General features: G+C 43.1%; 1 protein-coding gene across 16 annotated transcripts in view; it reads left to right on the top strand.

Annotated features, from left to right (window-relative positions):
- KCNMA1 (potassium calcium-activated channel subfamily M alpha 1) overlaps positions 1 to 12,219 on the top strand; it is a 340,822-nt gene extending 328,603 nt beyond the window's left edge. For 9 of the 16 annotated variants that reach the window (XM_075257904.1, XM_075257914.1, XM_075257903.1 and 6 more), the window contains 2 exons: positions 7,477 to 7,496; positions 11,494 to 12,219. In XM_075257904.1, coding sequence (XP_075114005.1) covers positions 7,477 to 7,496; positions 11,494 to 11,648 — 175 coding nt within the window. In that variant the 3' untranslated portion in view covers positions 11,649 to 12,219. The remainder of the gene's footprint in view (positions 1 to 7,476; positions 7,497 to 11,493) is intronic. The other 7 variants (XM_075257905.1, XM_075257918.1, XM_075257916.1 and 4 more) reach the window with 3 other exon arrangements.
- The last annotated feature ends 11,252 nt before the right edge of the window (positions 12,220 to 23,471 follow it).

Genomic DNA, 23,471 nt, shown 5'->3' with positions numbered 1-23,471 from the left:
AATCTGCTCCACAGTGGCCCCTACACAGTATAACCTGCTGTGCGGATCCACAATTGCACACAATTACAGACCTGCAAAATATGGTCATACGAATGGGGCTTTATAGAGCTTTCTTCTCCATTGTGATCCCCACACAGTACAATCAGCTCCACAGTGGCCCCTACACAGTATAACCTGCTGCAAAGTGGCCCCCACACAGTACAATCTGCTGCACAGTGGTCCCCACACAGTATAATCTGCTCCACAGTGGTCCCCACACAGAACAATCTGCTCCACAGTGGCCCCCACACAGTACAATCTGCTGCACAGTGGTCCCCACACAGAACAATCTGCTCCACAGTGGTCCCCACACAGAACAATCTGCTCCACAGTAGCCCCCACACACAGTATAATCTGCTCCACAGTGGCCCCTACACAGTATAACCTGCTGCACAGTGACCCCCACACAGTACAATTTGCTCCACAGTGGTCCCCACACAGAACAATCTGCTCCACAGTGGTCCCCATACAGTACAATCTGCTCCACAGTAGCCCCCACACAGTATAATCTGCTCCACAGTAGCCCCCACACACAGTATAATCTGCTCCACAGTAGCCCCCACACACAGTATAATCTGCTTCACAGTGGCCCCCACACAGTACAATCTGCTGCACAGTGGTCCTCACACAGTACAATCTGCTACACAGTAGTCCCCACACAGTATAATCTGCTGCACAGTGGTCCTCACACAGTACAATTTGCTCCACGGTGGCCGCCCCACAGTATAATCTTTTCCACGGATGGGTGCCCAAAGAGAGGGCTCTGAGTGCCACCTCTGGCACCCGTGCCATAAGTTCGCCATCACGGGCCTAGGACATATTACTTTTCCCTAAATAGGAACTGATTATACTGCAGAGAGGTGACTTTTTAGATTAAGTTTGAGAAGACTTTGTGTCCTTGGTTAAACCTTCCTTAGGGATATGCCAGACCCTAGACAGCAACTGGATCCACAGCAAATAATGAGGCCGATTTCTCAATGTATTCAGTTCTGATAACATTATATATAATATGGTATTTGTGACGAACACCATATTTATGAGTCCATGAACCATTTTTTCAATGCATATGTGGCTTCAGAGTTTCATTATTAAAAATATTTGGCCCATATGCCCAAAGCAGATGGCTATTTCCTGGGAGAATAGGACATAGACGCACCCCTTTGTATAAATAGGCTAATGCACTTTCTACATAGCAGAGGACATGTAGTTAAAATGATGTTGTCAGGTCCAATCTATGAACATGAACTGGCTGAAGATGTTAGGACTAGTGTATGTGCTAATACGAAATGTGAAACATACCCTTCCTGTAGACCCTTTCATTAAAAAATATTAAAGCGAAGCCTTTGCTTATGACAAATGAATTGCAATGATGTCAATGGTGAAGTGCAGTGAGCAGTATAGTCTTTTTTTTTATGTAGATTGTGAGCCCCATATAGGGATCACAATGTACATTTTTTCTCTATTTGTATGTCTTTATAGAATGGGACAAAATCCACGCAAACACAAGGCGAACATACAAACTTGCAGATGTTGTTCCTGTCGGGATTCAAACCCAGGACTCCAGTGCTTCAAGGCTGCAGTGCTAACCACTGAGCCACCGTGTTGCCCCTCAGTGAGCAGTACAGTCTGTCATCGCACTGCACTAAAAACCTATGCAGAAAAAACTGGTTAACTTGACATTCACCTTTGCCCTTGGAACGTGAACCCCATATTAATACACAATTTTTTACTATCATCTTCAAAGTGGTTGTAATAATTTTAATATTTTGCATTGAAAGGATCTACAGAGAGGGTATAGTTCTCCTATAAACATGCTGTTTGATCTGCAGACAGCCCGAGGAAGTGAACGTATATTTTTGTTGTAAAGATTCAGTGTAACATTTTATTTTTAATTCTAAATCTATGCGCATTCTGATCTTAGGAGTCCAGTGGGTGGAGTTAACTTTTAGAACCACCCACTGGACTCCAAAGCAAAGATCAGGAAATTATACTGAGCTTGTTCAGCTCTTCCTGTGAATTGGTTTGCATTGTAAAAACCTGGTATTATTGTTGTGTAACCAAAGCACCTGCTATTAATGTAGACTTTTGCAAAGTAGCAGGCACAAACATATAAATATATAAATACATACATATATATATATTTTTCAAAGTACCTAGGTTTACGTGTCCTTGAATTGCTGATGTCTATGTTTCGATGTGCCAAATTCCTCTTGTTGAGCAGTCTTTAGAATGGGCTTTCTCTATGTATATTTGCATGGATACTAGTTGAATGTAACAAGCTCAGAGTCGATACAAAGTGTAACTATTCTGCTTCCTAGCGCATTTCTATCCCGATTCACATTCTTCTCCCTCTTCCAAATTTTTAATAATTCGCTTTTAGTTATAGATCCACAAGCCTTACAATTTATAGAACTGTACTCATCTTACTAGTTACAAATATAAACTGAGATAGAAGAACAAGCGGAGCGCGTGGCGGGAGTGTTACAAGATTGTAAAGCAAAGAATATGCAACATTTAGAGATTTTAAAAAAAAAACAAATCCAGTCCTTTTGGCTTTGTCTGATATTGAAACTCGGCCCATTCTAGCCCATGGCAACCGTGGCGCTCTCTACTATGTAAATATGTTGTTCTAATCTCATACAACTGCTTTAATAACATGTTGCTAACCGAGATCATTGTGAAGGAAACCGTGGGAAGAAATAGTAATAAAGAATCCAGGGAAGTGGAAAATATTGAAATTATTATTATTTCTAAAAGTTTTAGAATGTGAAGGAGATCGCGTGAGAGGTGGACTATCGCGTACAAAGGGAGACGTTTAGGTTTATGTGTATAATGATTGTTAAACAATGTTCTATAAAATACATGCATACAAAGAGAAGACTTTATCTACCTTGGAAAGTCAGTTTAGTTTCTTCATAACTTAGTTTTCTCCTCTGATCACTGGGTTTTCTAAGACCCCAGTGTAATAAAGCGATTGATAAGGAAAGGCTGTTGTTAAAGTGATTGTCCAAGGGAAAGATGGCAGAAAATAGTAGAAGAGCCATTACTTACATGGTTAATCCCCTAGTATCACCCCGATACTTCCTGCTGTGATGATGATATGTCAACCCATACATATGACCACTGCAGCCAGTAAGGCCTCATTCACATCAGTGTTGGTATTCCGTCCATAACGGAACGCCAAACGCAATTGGAAGCGGTGTTCAGTAAAAGTACACGGCTCCGTAGACTATAATGGGGTCCGTGCGCTTGCCGCCAGATCTCCGCAGGGATCATGTGGACAGGAGAGTAGTTTGCAATCTACTTTCCTGCCTGTATGATTCATGCAGAGATCTGACGGCAAGCACACGGACCCTATTATAGTCTATGGAGCCGTGTGCTTTTACTGCACACCTCTTCCAGTTGCATTCGGTCCATGCGGACTCCCCGAACGGAATACCGAATGCAGATGTGAACGAGGCTTAACTGACCTCAACAGTGTAGGTCCCGAGCCTGTTTTACATGTGTTGATAGGCAGATTGTCACCAAAGTGGTGATTCTGTAACAGTAGGATTTTTGACAGCCAGGTCTTTTGATATTTTTTTGCCATTTCTTACTAGTTTTTCTCTGGCCTTGGACAACCCCATATATCGTTTTCTACAAATGCAGACCTGTATTTCCAATGGCACATAGGAGACAACCGTTGTGTAGCAGAAGGCTGAGCTACAATTCTTTTATCCACAACTTGTGACGTGGACTAAATTTTAAGCACTTTACGTTACTGGACCCTAATGCAAAACATGACCCCGGCACCTACCATGTGCCATCTATATTGCTGGTCTGGAAGGGGGCCTTTGCTTTTAATGTCCCCTATCCTATGAATCTATAAAAATGTAGTATAATAATGACTGATGGAAAGAACTGTAACTCTTGTACATTAAATTGCCCGTAACATATGTAGATGAACGACCAATACACACGTTCTGTTTGATGACAATGTTTCTTTCTGCTTCCAGTTGACAACATTGAAATCTCTCCAGAAAAGCTTCTATTTTTTTTTAAAAAAAATTCTTTTGGCTAAGCAATCTATATACAATACCCTTTAATGTTAAATGTATAGAGTAGAATACAGTGCCAAAATCACAAGTTCTCCAAATCAAAACCACTCAGTGCCTTACTGCACGTCACCTCAACCATTTTAGCTTCTCACTTTGGACACTCTGCTGCATGTTCTTTTTCCAAGATCTTCACACTCATTGTGTATGTTCTGTAAACCGATTATGTAAAGAAAAAAAAACATTTGAGAATAAAAAGAGAAAAAAACAACAACTTTATTTGTGCTGTTCTTTCCAAGGTCAGTGGAAGTCAATGGCGGAGGCTGCCTGAGGTTCCGGACAGCCGCGCACTCTGCTCCGGATTAGGCCCAATGAATGGGCCTAGTTCGGAGGAGGGAGTGTCTTCAGGCCGAATCGCGAGCGACTTGGCCTGAAGAATGAGCACCTCGCTTCTTTTTTCCGAGAGCCGGTAGAAACGGCTCACGGAAAAGAGACCTGAGCGGCTCCCGTTGATTTCAATGGGAGCCTATTTTTGGTCAGGGTTCTGAGGCGGATACGGCCTCAAAACCCTGACCAAAAAACTCTGTGTGAACTTACCCTAAGAGGTTCTTGTTTCATGAGTTGTCTATGAAGAATTTTTACAATTCCAATTTTGGGGACCTCACCCAGTAAAGCAGATTTTGAGTCTGTAGGTCTTGGACTTTCCACACAATTGTTTGGTAGTTACACCAGATTTCTGCCCAAAGCCGGCCTCAACGGATGATATAACAAATTGCCTAGAACTTGTTTTAAGAGCTTTGTAAACCTTTTGGACATGAATGATCATTAAATGGATTGTCCTGAATATTTTTTATAGTTAAATCCGGTTCATAATTTTTTATTTTTATCATTCTGTATGATTTTTTTTGTGTGTTTATACTTATTCAAAAAATTTTTGTCTCTGGATATTTGAGAAAATACATAGAAATAGCAAGGGAGGTTCTACTGTGTGTCCACTTTATGCTGGGTTCACACCCAGTGGTGTAACTAGGAATGGCGGGGCCCCGTGGCGAACTTTTGACATGGCCCCCCGACCGACACAGATGCCAAAGACCTCGACCGACCCCCTCCTACGCATCCTGCACACTCTATTATGCCCCATAGTTGTCCCTGCACACAGTATTATACCCCATAGTGGCCCCTGCACACAGCATTATCCCCCATAGTGGCCCCTGCACACAGTATTATCCCCCATAGTGGCCCCTGCACACAGTATTATCCCCCATAGTGGTCCCTGCACACAGTATTATACCCCGTAGTGGCCCCTGCACACACTATTATACCCCATAGTGGCCCCTGCACACAGTATTATGTCCCTTAGTGGCCCCTGCACACAGTATTATCACCCATAGTGGCCCCTACACACAGTATTATCCTCCATAGTGGCCCTTCCACACAGTATTATCCCCCATAGTGGTCCCTGCACACAATATTATCCCCCATAGTGGCCCCTACACACAGTATTATCCCCCATAGTGGCCCCTGCACACAGTATTATCCCCCATAGTGGCCCCTGCACACAGTATTATCCCCCATAGTGGCCCTTCCACACAGTATTATCCCCCATAGTGGCCCCTGCACACAGTATTATCCCCCATAGTGCCCCCTGCACACAGTATTATCCCCCATAGTGGCCCTTCCACACAGTATTATCCCCCATAGTGGCCCCTGCACACAGTATTATCCCCCATAGTGATCCCTGCACACAGTATTATGTTCCTTAGTGGCCCCTGAACACAGTATTATACCCCATAGTGGTCCCTGCACACAGTATTATACCCCATAGTGGCCCCTGCACACAGTATTATGTCCCTTAGTGGCCCCTGCACACAGTATTATCACCCATAGTGGCCCTTCCACACAGTATTATCCCCCATAGTGGCCCTTCCACACGGTATTATCCCCCATAGTGGCCCCTGTACACAGTATTATCCCCCATGGTGGTCCCTGCAAACAGTATTGTACCCCATAGTGGCCCCTGCACACAGTACTGTACCCCATAGTGGCCCCTGCACACAGTATTATGTCCCATTGTGGACACCCATAAACAATTATTATACTCTGGGGTCTTTTCAGACCCCATAGTATAATAATCGGAAATCCAGGGGGAGAAAAACATAAAAAAAACCCTCTGTTACTCACCTATCTCCCGGCTCCTATGCTGACTCCGAAGTATTTATGATATATCCATGAATAGGGTTGAGCCAATCTTGAGATAACCTCTGACCTCGATCGGGATCAGAATTCCGATTGTGATCGTGAAATTTACTTTTCCAAACCCGATCGCTCAACCCTATTGGTGGAGCAAAGAGAGAGCATTTGTCTTGGTACTAAAGTGGACATAGATAACTGATTAATAGAGACAGCAGAGGTTGGCCTATTGTAAATATTATTTCAGAACTATTTCTCAGTATAAGAATTTTATTTTAGAAATATCAATACAAAAATTGTTTAGAATTATGGTCTGGATTTAACTAGCCACAAATATTTTTTTTAAATTTTAATATTTTAATTTTGCGCATTGTCAGTAACATATATGCTGCTTACTAGAGATGCACGAGTAGTATTCAATCAAATACCTGGCTCCCATAGGAATGCGTGTAAATGGTCAAACACCAAGCGGTTAATCGCAGTGAATATTTGATGCGCTTAACCCTTTGGTGTTCGGCCGCTTACACGCATTCCTATGGGAGCGAGGTATTCGATCGATTACTACTCACTCATCTTTACTGCTTACGACAATTATTTTTTTGACCCACATAAAGATGCAATTATCGTCATCGACCCGGAAAAAGGGTCCCCAAAAAGACTTGATTGGCCCATTATTGGCTTGCGTTAGAGTTCCTTAAGTGAACGTGTCAAATGCAAAAAGTGCTAAATGAATTTTCTCCTAAAAATGTGACTTGTTTTTATGACATCATTGCAGAGAGATGGAAAACAGATACAGTATAACCAATAGCGGACTAAAAATACTCTGTATGTTAAACTTTGTACATTTCCATGGTGCTTGATCTGCCGCCATCTTTTGTACTGCTTACTTAGAAGTCGCTACAAATGAACATAGGCCGGCAGTGAATGATATTTAGATTTCTTAGTTAATGTGAATGATGTTTAATCAATGAAATATGTTTTATTGTTACTTTCCATTCTTAATCCAGTTGGCCACTGGGTAGACTCTTAGGGTATAGAGTTTAGGAGACCTGTACGCTGACATAAGTAGTATATGTAGACTAGACAGTATTTTACCACACTTTAAAACAATGTTGATCTACCTACCAAAGCAACTTAGCGACAGGGATTTGAACTGTATAAAAGGTTTTGGAATGACTCACATAGATTACTTCTTTCTCTAAATTGCAACAAGGACGAATAGAATGGGCCAAGGTATGGATCATCCCAGTTCTGCATGCACTAGAGGCTTCTATGGGCTTCCTTCTCCTTCTATAACTCTGTCCTTGTGAAACCTTGTGTGGAACAATGAGTGGCATCGAGATATAGGATACATTTCTATAATGGCATAGGTCTCAATGATCCAATCCCCTTTACTGCTGGAATGCTATGACTATGCAATGTAGTGCAGTAAATCAATCTCCGCAGGACTTTTCAGGGTGTTCCAGCTGGCAAGGGGTTCCCATTGTTTGGTATTTTCCTGTTTCTTATTGTGTTTTGTGTAGTGTGGTTTGACTTTGATTTTAGCATTTTATGTTTTTTTTTTAAACTATAAATACTGATGTGAACTGGCTGTTCTGTCGCTACTGTCTTTATGTGACTCCTCACATCGCTTGCTTGCCTCCTCGCATGTGCTCTTCTTGTGTATTTTGACTGTTGTCCCCATTTCAGAACCTTCCCCTCTCCTTATCATTACCATATTCTGTTTGTTTTCTGTGTTTCTTTGGGTCCATCATTAATACAGGGAAGCTCGAAGGAAGACAAGTAGTATATTAACTATAGCTCAAACAATAACTTGCAATGGAAGAATCATTGTAACACTCATGTCTTAGGTGGCAGAGGGTCGGGGTGCAACATCTCTCTCTGCCCACCATATAGCGATATAACTAGGTTCACCTATGTTCTCTACTAAAACAAACTGGACACTTTATGCTTAAAGGGATCCTATCATTTAAACTCATTTTTTTCTGCCTATCACATAGGAATAGTTTTAAGAAAGCTACCTTTAGATGTCTTCTCCGGGCCGCCATTCGGTTAATATCCCGTTTTTCGCCGGTATGCAAATGAGTTCTTTTTCAGCACTGGGGGTGTCCCAATGCTGCGAGGGAGCTTTCCAGTACCACCTCCATCTTCTTCAGGAACGGGTCTTCTTCGCATCTTCTTCCGGGGGTTGGCTTCAAACTTCTAGGCCTTGGGCTTAGGGCAAAGCCGACTGCACATGCCTGCCAGCCACAATAAAATGGCCGCTTACAATACTGTGCAAGCAGCCATTTTGTTGTGGCCGGCGGGCGTGCGCAGTTGGCTTTGCCCTAGTCCCAAAGCCTAGAAGTTTGAAGCCACCGCCGGAAGAAGACACAGAAAAAGAAGCAAGATGCTCATTCTTCAGGCCGTTTCACCTCGCGATTCGGCCTGAAGACACTCCCTCCTCCGGAATAGGCCCATTCATTGGGCCTAATCCGGAGCAGAGTGCTCGGTTGGATCCCATCCACCATACATATACTGCAAATCTCTGTGTTTATGCTACCTGAGGCCCTGGCTAGCCTAAGGCCCCACGTTGCGGAAAAGCAGTATTTTTGTTGCAGATTTTGCTGTGGTTTTTTGAGCCAAGAGTGGATTGAGCAGAACGGAGAAATATTGGATATATATAAATATTGTAACCACTCCTGGGTTCGGCTCAAAAAAACAAAGCAAAAGCTGTAAAAAAAATAAGCAACTATGCCACAACCTGGGGTTTTAGCCTTGATGAGTTTTCTTTAGAGAAGTATATTGCAAAGTTCCCTTTACCTCCATTATTGATTTATGAAAAAATAAATAAAAGTTTACTTATGCATTAAATGTTATTCCCTTAAAGCGATATAATGATTTTAGAAAGTAAAACATAGCTATTGTGTTATAAAACTGGGAACAATTTTCCAATATAGTCCCATTTTTTAATATCTTGGCTTGCAGTCATTCAGTAAGAGCATTGTTTGCTTCGCGTTTTATCACAGAGCTCTGATAACTGTACTGTAGCTCATATACTGTATCTAACGTAACGTAGCTGTTGGTTAATGAGCATACGGTTTGAGTATTAATGGGGAGTTAGAAGAAACCCGCTGCATGAGACCGGGTCATAACAGTACACTTCAGTAAACTTAAGCTACAAGTCTGCATATGATCCTTGAGATGGGAATACCCCTTTAATACCTGCTGCAGATTGGATGCTGTTTTTTCTGTGCACAATTATTTTGATATTCGTGGGTGACAAATTTAAAATACCCCATCCACATATATTGTAATCTACTGTGGATTTGTATTGTGGGTAGGGTTGAGCGATCAGGATCTGAAAAGATCGGATTCCGATCGGCGATTGAGTAATTTTCATGATCGCGATTGGAATTCCGTTCCCGATCTTTTCCAGCGGGATCGAGGTCGGAGATTATATCAAGATCGGCTCAACCCTAAAAGTGACTTTTCCCATAGAGAAGCATTGATTAGGGTTGAGCGATCGGGATCGGAAAAGATTGGATTGTGGAAAGTAATCCGAAATTGGATTTTAAAATCGATCCTGAAATCTCAAGATCGGCTCAACCCTAATTGTGGATACCACCTAACTGCAACCACACACACAAATCCAAGGAAAGGTCTGAACTCACCCCAACAAACCTTGTGTAATGGCAGATGTAAAAGTAAACAATGAAGCTTTCTATTGTATGACTGCAAGAAGGATTATTAAAAAACCCAAAACACGAGCCTTGATATAAAGATAACAGAAAATCGTATAACTTTTCATTCTGCAAAGATGAACCTTCAATTGCTTAAAATGGAATATCCCTTTAAGTTCTTTTACTGTAAACTACTTTCAACCATCTACACAGACCTGACCTGTTATATTGGGGACATCCTATAATGAACTACAAGGAGTTACCAGCTCCTTTAAATAGTAAGCAACTGGGCTGGCAAAGGCTTTCCAGGACAGCTTACTAGTGATAACATTAGTTGATAGATTTAGATGTTACTCCTAAAAATTGAATTTATTAGCGACACATTTTATACCTTACCAAGTTCCCCGCATTAAAATCATCCAAAAAAAAAGCATAAGAGAACCCGAGCCTTTCACTAAACAGAAACAAAATCTTTGCTTATCCTGTCTCCTGTGAGCATCGGTTAAGGTGTGGGGTGGGGGGAGGGGGGATGAGGAAGAGTAGATAAAAACTGTATTAAAAAATAATAATCCTAAACATTATATATGAAATGTGTTCATCTGATCAGAGATAAGCTTTTAACACACTATCATTGAAAGGTTGCTTTGAGGCACAATTGGCTGTTCCCGAATGAAATATGTCCCACTATGTGTCACATACCGACTAAATGGCTTTTTAAATGGAGCTGAAATTATTTTGATGTGTACACATCTCAGGGTTTTAATACAACCCACTGTTAAAACGATGCATCCAGATCCGTCTCTTTAAAACCTCATTCATAATTCAGAGACTGTGATGTGTTCTAAGAGATCTGGGAGCTTTAAAAGAACACGAATTAAACTGAAATATTCCACTTTTATTAGAGAGACAGTTAACCCCCCTTCTGCCAAAACGGGATCAGCTAGCGGCTTACAAATGAATATGATTTCGTTCATCAGCAACCGTCATTGAGTCTTTACGACCGGGCTCATCTAAGCATAAAATAGTCACTAGCAAATCATCATTATAATGACTGGTCGCAGACAAGGACTTGTCTACAATACTCATAGATTGTAAGTCTCTATAGAGGGTAGGAAGACAAATACTATGCAATTGTACCGAATTACAGTAGTTGGATGCTAGGTCTTTACCGGCTGGTTCCCCATCGCCACCGTCTTCTCTTTCCCGCGGTTCTATTTTTATTTAGATCATGTTTTCATCTATGTTTTTAAGATTGTTCAATTATTTGGCTTCCAGCACTAACTATTCCTATTTCCCTTTCTCCCATTTTGTCTTTCCTTACAACCCACCTTTCCATTCTGCTTGCTGCTACTAACCCCTTATGCTTTACTTTCTACTTTGGCCAATAATTTTTCTTAACGTCTTTGTTACGCCATATCTGCCAACGCCAAACGTCACCCCTGCAAATCCCCGTACACGATCTATCATGGATGGATCTCTTCCATTCCTTCTATCTATTCTCTATCTCTGCTTTTGCTCCCTTTCCCGCCCTGCTTTTCCCTTTCGTACTCCAAAATTTTGCTCCACAGCAGAAAAGAAATGGTATACAGATGAAATGGAAAACGCTTACCCCAGAAACATTCAGATTAAGCCAATGAGCACACACATGGCTAATCAGATTAATCAATACAAATCGACGAGCAACTTGATTCCGCCAATCCGAGAAGTCGAAGATGAATGTTGACTCACAAAATAAACTTCTAAAGCAAATAAAATCAAAGACCTATTCACAGAACTTGAAGACATAGTCAGGCTTGTAAAACGACGGCGTTCCAGAGATTGGAGGAGTCTCGGCGACTCAGCAGGCCTGCACGGAGCAAACCTACAGAGACTGAAAGACGCATATGTAAAATATTTCATTTATAATGAACTGCACCTATATAGTCATGTATAGCCTCTAGTGTTTTAAATTATTTTTATTCATTAGAAAGGAAAAAAATATATATAAATATATTTTTTGTCAAGTCTTTGCCCAAAAATCCAGGATGAAAAACAGCCATTTGTACGGGAAAGTTATAAAGGAACTTTGTGTCAAACTATTACTTTCATAAAGGACAGCTCGATACTTTCCCCTGCCAGAAGACCAAGCGAGCTTCTTCCTACGTTTTCGCCACACTCCCAATGCTCTGCGGGGTCTTCTTGCCATTGAAAAAAATAAGATAAAGTCATTGTCTTGAATTCTGTCTCATGCTTCTGCCACAAAGTATTGTAAAAGATCTGGATACTCTTTATTGAAATTGCTTCTTTTTTTCTTGCTTTGTTTTCTCTTCCTTATTGTATCAAACGATTCTTTTTAAGGACGTCCTCACAGTGCTGCTTCCTATAAAGCCTTGGTATCATACCAACCTAAAGGGCACATCATGACTAGAGGGTTTTCATTTGTTTACCAGAATATTCTTGTTACAATTACTCACTATTACATTATCTACAGTCAAGTCAATGGATGTCATAGTTTATTTATTTAACAGCACTTACATACAGGAGGAATAACCTGTACGGAAATGATCACATATTACGCCATGTATCCAGTGGGAGCCGAATTGAATTTGCATAAACTATTATGTCTTTCGATTGCGAAAAAAAAACATTCACAGATATGAAGGGGAGAATAGATGAAATTTACCTTATGAAATTTGCATTTCCTGGAGTCCGGAGGCAGCACACACACATGGGATATTATTCCCCTAGATACAATTAGAAGAGACAGGTTAACAAGCAATAGTCATTAATTAAACAATTAAGGCCCTCCTATAAGAGGAACCCCGTCCTACTCAAGGTACCCAAACAATAAGCAACAAATAGGGTGGGTGTGCTGTACTGCCTCCGGACTCCAGGAAATGCAAATTTTATAAGGTAAATTTCATCTTTCCTGTTTGTCCGTCGGCAGTACACACATGGGAACTTACAGAGCAATACTACTTGGGTGGGAAAATTTGTTGCTTCCTTAAATACTACCTGACCGAAGGGCGAACCTCTCAGAGGCATTATGTCCCATCTGCATGGTTTAGATAAGCCTAGTAATGGATGATCATGTTGCTATTTTGTATATTTTGGTACAAGAGCCCCATGGCCAAACTGTGCTCTGATGTAGAATGGCTGGAGTAGAGAGAGCCCTACAGGCTGGAGTAGAGAGCACCCCCACAGGCAGGAGTAGAGAACGCCCCACAGGCTGGAGTAGAGAGCACCCCCACAGGCTGGAGTGGAGAGCACCCTCACAGGCTAGAGTAGAGAGCACCCCCACAGGCTGGAGTAGAGAGCGCCCCCACAGGCTGGAGTAGAGAGCGCTCCCATAGGCTGGAGTAGAGAGCGCCCCCACAGGCTGGAGTAGAGAGCGCCCCCACACGCTGGAGTAGAGAGCGCCCCACAAGTTCCAGTGGGGGTTGTTCTGAGAGGTCATAACAAATAAAAGGAAAACAAAAAGAAAAAAAAAGAAAGAGTCCTGCCTCTTCTAAGGCATCAAGAGAAATAAAAATACTGATGTTGAGTAGGGCGGGGTTCCTCTTATAGGAGGGCCTTAATTATTCAATTAATGACTATTGCTTGTTAACCTGTCTCTTCTAATTGTATCTAGGGGAATAATAACCCATGTATGTACTGCCGACGGACGAACAGGAAATCCAAGATATTAGCCCACATTTATTAATAGATAGACACTGTAAACTGTGTGATAAATTTATCATAACGACTGATGCTAGATGATAAATTTGTTACTAAGTTTATAATATATATTAGTTGACTTATTTAGGCTCCAATTTGTGCCTACATTTTGGCACATTTTGCCATATATGGGTCACACCCACTTCCCAGTAAGCCAGTGGCACTTTCATGTACAATCGTGAGTAAGGGTTGCTTACACTAGCGCTTGTATTCCGTCCACAAGGAGTCCGCATGGAGACACCCCCCCCCCCCCCCGGACGGAATACCAACACTAATGCAAGCGGTGTACAGTTAAGCACACGGAGCCCATAGACTATAATGGACTCTGTGTGCTTCCCGCGCACTGCCCGCACAATTCATTCGTGCGGGCAGTGTCGGGCAAGCACACGGAGCCCATTATAGTCTATGGGCTCCATGTGCTTTGCAAGCACATCGCTTGCAATTGCGATTGCATTCCGTCCAAGGGGGGTCTCCATGCGGACTCCTTGCGGACGGAATACAAGCGCTAGTGTGAACCAACCCTAAGTCGGAAAAGTTTGACATTGAACTAGATACGTTAAATTTTGCTGCATTATGCCACAGTGGTGTTGGGACCACAATCATAACTTGTCCCCATAGTCTCTGGTTGGATGTAAAACCAGGACCATCGTGCATTGTGTTTTTCCTTGAATTAGAGATGACAAAGTGACTTGTCTAGAATAATCCTTTACATTGAATGTTATAGGTTGAAATGATCTTTAAGGGATCCTATCATTAAAATTGTATTTTTTCTGCCTACCATATCGTAATAGCCTTAAGAAAGGCTATTTTTCTCTTACCTTTAGATGTCTTCTCCGGGCCGCCATTTGGTAGAAATCCCGGTTTTCGTTGGTTTGCAAATGAGTTCTCTCGCAGCACTGAGGGTGGGCCCCAGCACTCAAACAGCACTGGGGGTTCCCCCAATGCTGCGAGAGAACTCTCCAGCATCGCTTTCATCTTCGTCTGGAACGGCCTCTCTTCGCATCTTTTTCCGGAGCTGGGTTCAAACTTCTAGGCCGACTTCAAAGCCGACTGTGCATGCCTATCGGCCGCAGGAAAATGACTGCTTACACAGTGAGTGTAAGCGGCCATTTTCTTGTGGCTGGCGGACATGCGCAGTTTGAACCCAGCGCCGGAAGAAGACGCAAAGTGAGGACATTCCAGACGAAGATGGAGGCGGCACTAGAGAGTTATCTTGCAGCATTGGGGACTCCCCCAGTGCCGTTAGAGCACTGGGGTCCGCCCCCAGTGCTGCAAGAGAACTCATTTGCATACCAATGAAAACCAGGATTTGTACCGAATGGTGGCCCAGAGAAGAAATATAAAGGTAGGAGAAGAATAGCATTAAGTATTGTGTATTATAATATAGTCCTTGGATTGGCATATTCTGGTTTAATTTGCTTAAACAGGTCACTCATCACTCATTTAATGCTATTAGGGTAAGGCCTCAGGTAATGGCCTACTAAAGCAATATTAACTTTCTATGCGTCTGTCTGCAAATAGAATACTGCACTATTTATTTTATGACTCCAGTCCACAGAATGTAATTAGAAGAATCCCATGGAAAGTGTAACGCAATAAACACAAATAGTCATACTTACCTTTCCAGGGGTCCATCACAGCAACTGGTGTGGGTTCCTTTTACTGATGTCAAGAGCTCTGGGGATGGCGGAGACCTATGATGAAGTCATTACATTCAGATGCAATTGTGATGACGATGGCGCACCCCATATGCATGCTAAGGCCTAATCGCAAGCCTCAGCAGTCCCCCTGGGCCTAGTGACATAATTCAGGAAGCTTGAAGAGAATGAGGACCTGCACAGGACTCCACAACAGAGCTCAGGACAGGTGAGTACGACTGTTTATTATGTGTATGCACCTCCCCTGGGCCACCAAATGTAAGCCTGCAGTGTTTGAAACACAGAAAATTCTTTAGGGCAGATTTATCAAACTGTCTAAAAATACGATTTGCAGATAATTCACTAAACGTGAACCTCAGATTTGATTCAAAGCAAATGAACAACTGGCAAAATGGATTTAAAACGGATCTCGAGTCATCTCCTAAAAGTCAAGGGTATCTAGTAATATGATTAATAATTAGAGATGAGCAAGTAGTGTTCGATCGAGTAGGTGTTCGATCAAATACTACGGTATTCGAAATACTCATGCTCGATCGAACACTACTAGCTGTTCGAAGTTTAAGGTTCGATGCAGAACCAGCGTTGATTGGTAGAATGCTATACATTCTGCCAAACAACGCTGGTTCTTCTCTTACTTTTAGAAGTCTTCTCCGTGCAGCGTCCCCGCGGCGTCTTCCGGCTGGAATTCACTCTGCCTCGGCATCCAACCTAGGCAGAGCAGACTGCGCATGCGCGGGCATGCCCTCGCATGCACAGTTGGCTCTGCTCAGGCGTCGGGCCGGGCAGAGCCGACCGCGCATGCGCAGTCGGCTTTGCCTAGACCCTGATGCCTAGGCAGAGTGAACTCCAGCCGGAAGACGCGGGGACGCTGCGCTGGGAGAAGACTTCAAGGAGAATTCAGCCTGACCGTCACTCGTGGACTTGGTAAGTATAATTTTAGCGAATTTTGCCTACCCCTGAAACGAGCATTTCCTCCCATAGACTATAATGGGGTTCGAAATCCGTTCGAACAGTCGAACAGTGTGCGGCTGTTCGAATCGGATTTAGAACCTCGGACATTTTAGTGCTCGCTCATCTCTATTAATAATATCATTCCATCGACTTCCAGAATATAGATCCGTAATAATAATCTGAATTCAGTGAAGTTTAAAATAATGATCCATATGTAATAAAACAATTACAGGTTCATAATACGGATTCGTCTTGGATCCACAGAAACAATAAATAAGACTAAAAATGGATCCGTACGTTCAACGTGATTGCTATGGGAAGAAAAAAATGATCTTTGTTATTGAATTATACTTTGACTTTATTGACTTGAACAGTGTGAATACGGATGCCATAATTTCTCTATGTGTAATGGTGTGATGCACTAAATTAGCAGTGAATTCTTAGACGGTAAAAATTTTAACTTTTAAAATTTTTTATTTGAAATTCTGTTTTCATAATTTTATGATAAATCTGTATATAGTGTTCCTTATTTCAGATACAGAACTATAAATCTGCTGCTTCTTTTCACAACTGTCGTAGAGGTAAAGTGGTTGCCCGGGATGTTAATAAATTTCTCTGAAGGTAGGAAATTGCATAAAATAAAGGAACACAACCCTAATTCCAAAAAAGTTGTAATTTTGTGCAAAATATAAAGAAAACAAGAATTAAATTATTTTGACATATCAGGCAGTGAAAGTTACACTTTTTTCTTTTCATTTCATCTGAAAAAAATTTACTAATTTAGAAATTGTTGGCAGCAACACATCTCAAGAAAGTTGGGACAGGGTCAACAAAAAGCTGGAATTGTAAGTGGAACAATTTACAACTAACTTGCTTGGCTGTGTGTAAAAAGAGCATGTTTAGAGAGGCAGAGATTCCTGGAAGCAAAGCTGGTCAGAGGTTCACTGCTTCAAAAAATTGTGGAACAATTTCAGAAAAAAATGTTCCTCAACGTAGAATTGCCAAGACTTTGAATATCCCACCGTCTATAGTACATAATAGCATCAAAAGATTTAGAGAATCTGGAAAAATCTATGTGCACGATTCACTGCGCATCCACAAGTGTAAGTTAAAGCTGTATTATGTAAAGCAGAAGTTACATATTAATACAAATCATGTTCTCTGGGCCAAATCTCATTTGATACAAAATAGATAACTATTCTGTGTTCAAATGAATCAAAATTTTAAATTCTTTATGAAAAACACAGATGCTGTATCCTATGGACTCAAAAGAAGAGGTATCATAAAATTTGTTGAGAAGCCTGCATCTTTGATGGTATGGGGTTGCTTTAGTGCCTATGGCATGGGCAGCTTACACATCATGAAAGGCACTATCCATACTGCCTTTTGGAGCATCATATGGTCCATATAATGTCAAAGTTAGAAAAGGCCTTGCATATTTCAACAAGACATTGCTTCACATAGACTCACAATCCAGGTGCCAAATTGGTCTGCCTGCAGTCCAGACCTTTCACCAATAGAAAAATTGGCACCTTATGAAATAAAAAAAATCTGGTAAAGAAGACTCAGGACTGTTGAACAGCTAAAGTCCTACATCAGACAAAAATGGACCAGTATTATACCAAAACTCCAGCAATTTAACTCCTCATTTCCCCACACATTTACAGACTTTAAAAAGATTAGAATAGACATGGCCTTGTTGTGAGAAGTGTTGTTGCCTTGAATTTCAAAATTTTTTCAAATGAAATTGAAAATTCTGTAACTTTTACCTTCTGTTATGTGTTCTAATGTGAATAAAATATGGTGATATGACATTTCCAAAGCATTACACTCTTCTTTTCTTTCCTTTTTGCTCAGTGTCCCAGCATTTTTGGAAGTGGGGTTGTAAAAATAATAGCTGGGGTGAGACTATTACTGAAAGAAGCCTACAATCATGTTAAATGGATTAAATGAAAATTGTAGTGAACTACTAAAAGATTTCTAAATCTAGAATAATTTTATTTCAAGGGTTTTCAAGACTTACAGGCATTGGTAGGGTTCGATACCAGGACCCTACACAGAACAAATGAAGTCCTTCCTCTGCCCACACAGTGTGACAACTTTTAATGTTTTCAGAAAGGAACGTTAGAAATGACAGATGCGTTTTTATTCTATTAAATGCATCTGCTGAAGATCATTGGATGTGCTCTGGAGAAAAATGGGACGAGACAATACAGGTAATAGTGTAGCACCGACCAACTAAGTTTAACCAAGGGATGGCATGACATGTTTTATTAACTTTTAAAAGTGGATTTAGCTTCATGAGAATGTTCGGAAGAGCTTCTGGTCAGTCCTTGACCTGGTGGGGGGGGGGCTACCCGAGGCCACCATGGGGGATTTGAACCCATGGCAGACGGAAGTTATGTCAGTGCAAGCTCAGAGAGTCTAACCTGCCATCCACGCAAGTCTTCTGGCTGCTCTAGGTGCTTAAATTTTTCGCTTTATGAAAGGTGCGCAACTGGACTTTCGTCAAAGATCACTTCAACTAGCAGCAAGCCAAGGCATGGCGAAGAAAGTGCTGTGGCTGAGTGGCTTGGTGCTTAGTTACTAAAGCTGGGAAGACTATCTGGTGGGTGTAGGATTGAATCCCCTGGGTATTGTCTCCTTACTTATGCAAGCTTGCTGCCTGTGCCTAAAGATGACACGGTATTATTTGGATGAATTTTATAAAGCGTGAAGTCGCCTTGGACCTTCCCTTTGAAAAAGGATGCTGTGCGCTGGCTTAAGCTCGGTGGTTGACTTCCCAAGCGGAGATGTGACGGTAGAGGGGGTGGAGATATGAGGGGAGAGGGGAGTATGAGAGAGAGAGAGACATAGATATAAGGAAGGAAGGGAGACTGGGTCTAGAACACAACATCACACAAACTCTCAGAAGCTCAAACTTACCAGCAATGCACATTACCAACGGGCTATGTCCAGAGGCAGTTGCCGGCAGCGATTTCTACTCCCCATGACATGTTCTTTCAACTCTTAGAAGTGGATTTAGCCTCATGAGAGAGTTCTGAAAAGCAACCGGTCAGTCATGACCTAATGGCAAGGTGCGTAAGGCCTCTGCAGTTAAGGCAAGGTCTAAGTTGCAAGTCTCCTCTGTCGGGCACTGGCTCTCGGTTTGAATCCCCATGCGTGGCCTTGTCCAAAAGGCTCCCTTGCTGTGTGATCCTATGTGGTGGCTTGAACGTAGGGTGTAGTGAAAATGTTGCGGTGTCAAGAGAGAAACAAAGTAAGTTACTTATGGTTCAGCTGTCTCTTTACGAGACAGCTGAATTTATATAGTAGAATACTTCATATTCCAGCAATAATCTCATCACTCAGTCACCATCATTACAATCCAACACTCCATAGGTAGGGCACACGGGAAAGGGGGGGGGGGGGGGAGAGCTGCCCGAGGCCACCATGGGGATTTGAACCCATGGCAGACGGAAGTTATGTCAGTGCAAGCTCAGAGAGTCTAACCTGCCATCCATGCAAGTCTTCTGGCTGCTCTAGATGCTTACATTTTTCGCTTTATGAAAGGTGCGCAACTGGACTTTCGTCAAAGATCACTTCAACTAGCGGCAAGCCAAGGCATGGCGAAGAAAGTGCTGTGGCTGAGTGGCTTGGTGCTTAGATTCTAAAGCTGGGAAGACTATCTGGTGGGTGTAGGATTGAATCCCCTGGGGATTGTCTCCTTACTTATGCAAGCTTGCTGCCTGTGCCTAAAGATGACACGGTATTATTTGGATGAATTTTATAAAGCGTGAAGTCGCCTTGGACCTTCCCTTTGAAAAAGGATGCTGTGCGCTGTGAGCCGGCTTAAGCTCGGTGGTTGACTTCCCAAGCGGAGATGTGACGGTAGAGGGGGTGGAGATATGAGGGGAGAGGGGAGTATGAGAGAGAGAGAGACATAGATATAAGGAAGGAAGGAAGGAAGGGAGACTGGGTCTAGAACACAACATCACACAAACTCTCAGAAGCTCAAACTTACCAGCAATGCACGTTACCAGCGGGCTATGTCCAGAGGCAGTTGCCGGCAGCGATTTCTACTCCCCATGACATGTTCTTTCAACTCTTAGAAGTGGATTTAGCCTCATGAGAGAGTTCTGAAAAGCAACCGGTCAGTCATGACCCAATGGCAAGGTGCGTAAGGCCTCTGAAGTTAAGGCAAGGTCTAAGTTGCAAGTCTCCTCTGTCTGGCACTGGCTCTCGGTTTGAATCCCCATGCGTGGCCTTGTCCAAAAGGCTGCCTTGCTGTGTGATCCTATGTGGTGGCTTGAACGTAGGGTGTAGCGAAAATGTTGCGGCGTCAAGAGAGAAACAAAGTAAGTTACTTCTGGTTCAGCTGTCTCTTTACGAGACAGCTGAATTTATATAGTAGAATACTTCGTATTCCAGCAATAATCTCATCACTCAGTCACCATCATTACAATCCAACACTCCATAGGTAGGACACACGGGAAAGGGGGGGAAGAGCTGCCCGAGGCCACCCGGAGGCCACCATGGGGATTTGAACCCATGGCAGACGGAAGTTATGGCAGTGCAAGCTCAGAGAGTCTAACCTGCCATCCACGCAAGTCTTCTGGCTGCTCTAGGTGCTTACATTTTTCGCTTTATGAAAGGTGCGCAACTGGACTTTCGTCAAAGATCACTTCAACTAGCGGCAAGCCAAGGCATGGCGAAGAAAGTGCTGTGGCTGAGTGGCTTGGTGCTTAGATGCTAAAGCCGGGAAGACTATCTGGTGGGTGTAGGATTGAATCCCCTGGGTATTGTCTCCTTACTTATGCAAGCTTGCTGCCTGTGCCTAAAGATGACACGGTATTATTTGGATGAATTTTATAAAGCGTGAAGTCGCCTTGGACCTTCCCTTTGAAAAAGGATGCTGTGCGCTGGCTTAAGCTCGGTGGTTGACTTCCCAAGCGGAGATGTGACGGTAGAGGGGGTGGAGATATGAGGGGAGAGGGGAGTATGAGAGAGAGAGAGACATAGATATAAGGAAGGAAGGGAGACTGGGTCTAGAACACAACATCACACAAACTCTCAGAAGCTCAAACTTACCAGCAATGCACGTTACCAGCGGGCTATATCCAGAGGCAGTTGCCGGCAGCGATTTCTACTCCACATGACATGTTCTTTCAACTCTTAGAAGTGGATTTAGCCTCATGAGAGAGTTCTGAAAAGCGACCGGTCAGTCATGACCTAATGGCAAGGTGCGTAAGGCCTCTGCAGATAAGGCAAGGTCTAAGTTGCAAGTCTCCTCTGTCTGGCACTGGCTCTTGGTTTGAATCCCCATGCGTGGCCTTGTCCAAAAGGCTGCCTTGCTGTGTGATCCTATGTGGTGGCTTGAACGTAGGGTGTAGCGAAAATGTTGCGGCGTCAAGAGAGAAACAAAGTAAGTTACTTATGGTTCAGCTGTCTCTTTACGAGACAGCTGAATTTATATAGTAGAAAACTTCGTATTCCAGCGATAATCTCATCACTCAGTCACCATCATTACAATCCAACACTCCATAGGTAGGACACACGGGAAAGGGGGGGAAGAGCTGCCCGAGGCCACCCGGAGGCCACCCGGAGGCCACCATGGGGATTTGAACCCATGGCAGACGGAAGTTATGGCAGTGCAAGCTCAGAGAGTCTAACCTGCCATCCACGCAAGTCTTCTGGCTGCTCTAGGTGCTTACATTTTTCGCTTTATGAAAGGTGCGCAACTGGACTTTCGTCAAAGATCACTTCAACTAGCGGCAAGCCAAGGCATGGCGAAGAAAGTGCTGTGGCTGAGTGGCTTGGTGCTTAGATTCTAAAGCCGGGAAGACTATCTGGTGGGTGTAGGATTGAATCCGCTGGGGATTGACTCCTTACTTATGCAAGCTTGCTGCCTGTGCCTAAAGATGACACGGTATTATTTGGATGAATTTTATAAAGCGTGAAGTCGCCTTGGACCTTCCCTTTGAAAAAGGATGCTGTGCGCTGTGAGCCGGCTTAAGCTCGGTGGTTGACTTCCCAAGCGGAGATGTGACGGTAGAAGGGGTGGAGATATGAGGGGAGAGGGGAGTATGAGAGAGAGACATAGATATAAGGAAGGAAGGGAGACTTGGTCTAGAACACAACATCACACAAACTCTCAGAAGCTCAAACTTACCAGCAATGCACGTTACCAGCGGGCTATGTCCAGAGGCAGTTGCTGACAGCGATTTCTACTCCCCATGACATGTTCTTTCAACTCTTAGAAGTGGATTTAGCCTCATGAGAGAGTTCCGAAAAGCGACCAGTCAGTCATGACCTAATGGCAAGGTGCGTAAGGCCTCTGCAGTTAAGGCAAGGTCTAAGTTGCAAGTCTCCTCTGTCTGTCACTGGCTCTCGGTTTGAATCCCCATGCGTGGCCTTGTCCAAAAGGCTGCCTTGCTGTGTGATCCTATGTGGTGGCTTGAACGTAGGGTGTAGTGAAAATGTTGCGGTGTCAAGAGAGAAACAAAGTAAGTTACTTATGGTTCAGCTGTCTCTTTACGAGACAGCTGAATTTATATAGTAGAATACTTCATATTCCAGCAATAATCTCATCACTCAGTCACCATCATTACAATCCAACACTCCATAGGTAGGACACACGGGGGGGGGAAGAGCTGCCCAAGACCACCCGGAGGCCACCATGGGGATTTGAACCCATGGCAGACGGAAGTTATGTCAGTGCAAGCTCAGAGAGTCTAACCTGCCATCCATGCAAGTCTTCTGGCTGCTCTAGGTGCTTACATTTTTCGCTTTATGAAAGGTGCGCAACTGGACTTTCGTCAAAGATCACTTCAACTAGCGGCAAGCCAAGGCATGGCAAAGAAAGTGCTGTGGCTGAGTGGCTTGGTGCTTAGATTCTAAAGCTGGGAAGACTATCTGGTGGGTGTAGGATTGAATCCCCTGGGGATTGTCTCCTTACTTATGCAAGCTTGCTGCCTGTGCCTAAAAATGACACGGTATTATTTGGATGAATTTTATAAAGCGTGAAGTCGCCTTGGACCTTCCCTTTGAAAAAGGATGCTGTGCGCTGTGAGCCGGCTTAAGCTCGGTGGTTGACTTCCCAAGCGGAGATGTGACGGTAGAGGGGGTGGAGATATGAGGGGAGAGGGGAGTATGAGAGAGAGAGAGACATAGATATAAGGAAGGAAGGAAGGAAGGGAGACTGGGTCTAGAACACAACATCACACAAACTCTCAGAAGCTCAAACTTACCAGCAATGCACG

The sequence above is a fragment of the Leptodactylus fuscus genome, chromosome 10, assembly GCF_031893055.1.
Source record: "Leptodactylus fuscus isolate aLepFus1 chromosome 10, aLepFus1.hap2, whole genome shotgun sequence".
NCBI lineage: Eukaryota > Metazoa > Chordata > Amphibia > Anura > Leptodactylidae > Leptodactylus > Leptodactylus fuscus.
This window is presented reverse-complemented; position numbering and strand designations above follow the sequence as displayed.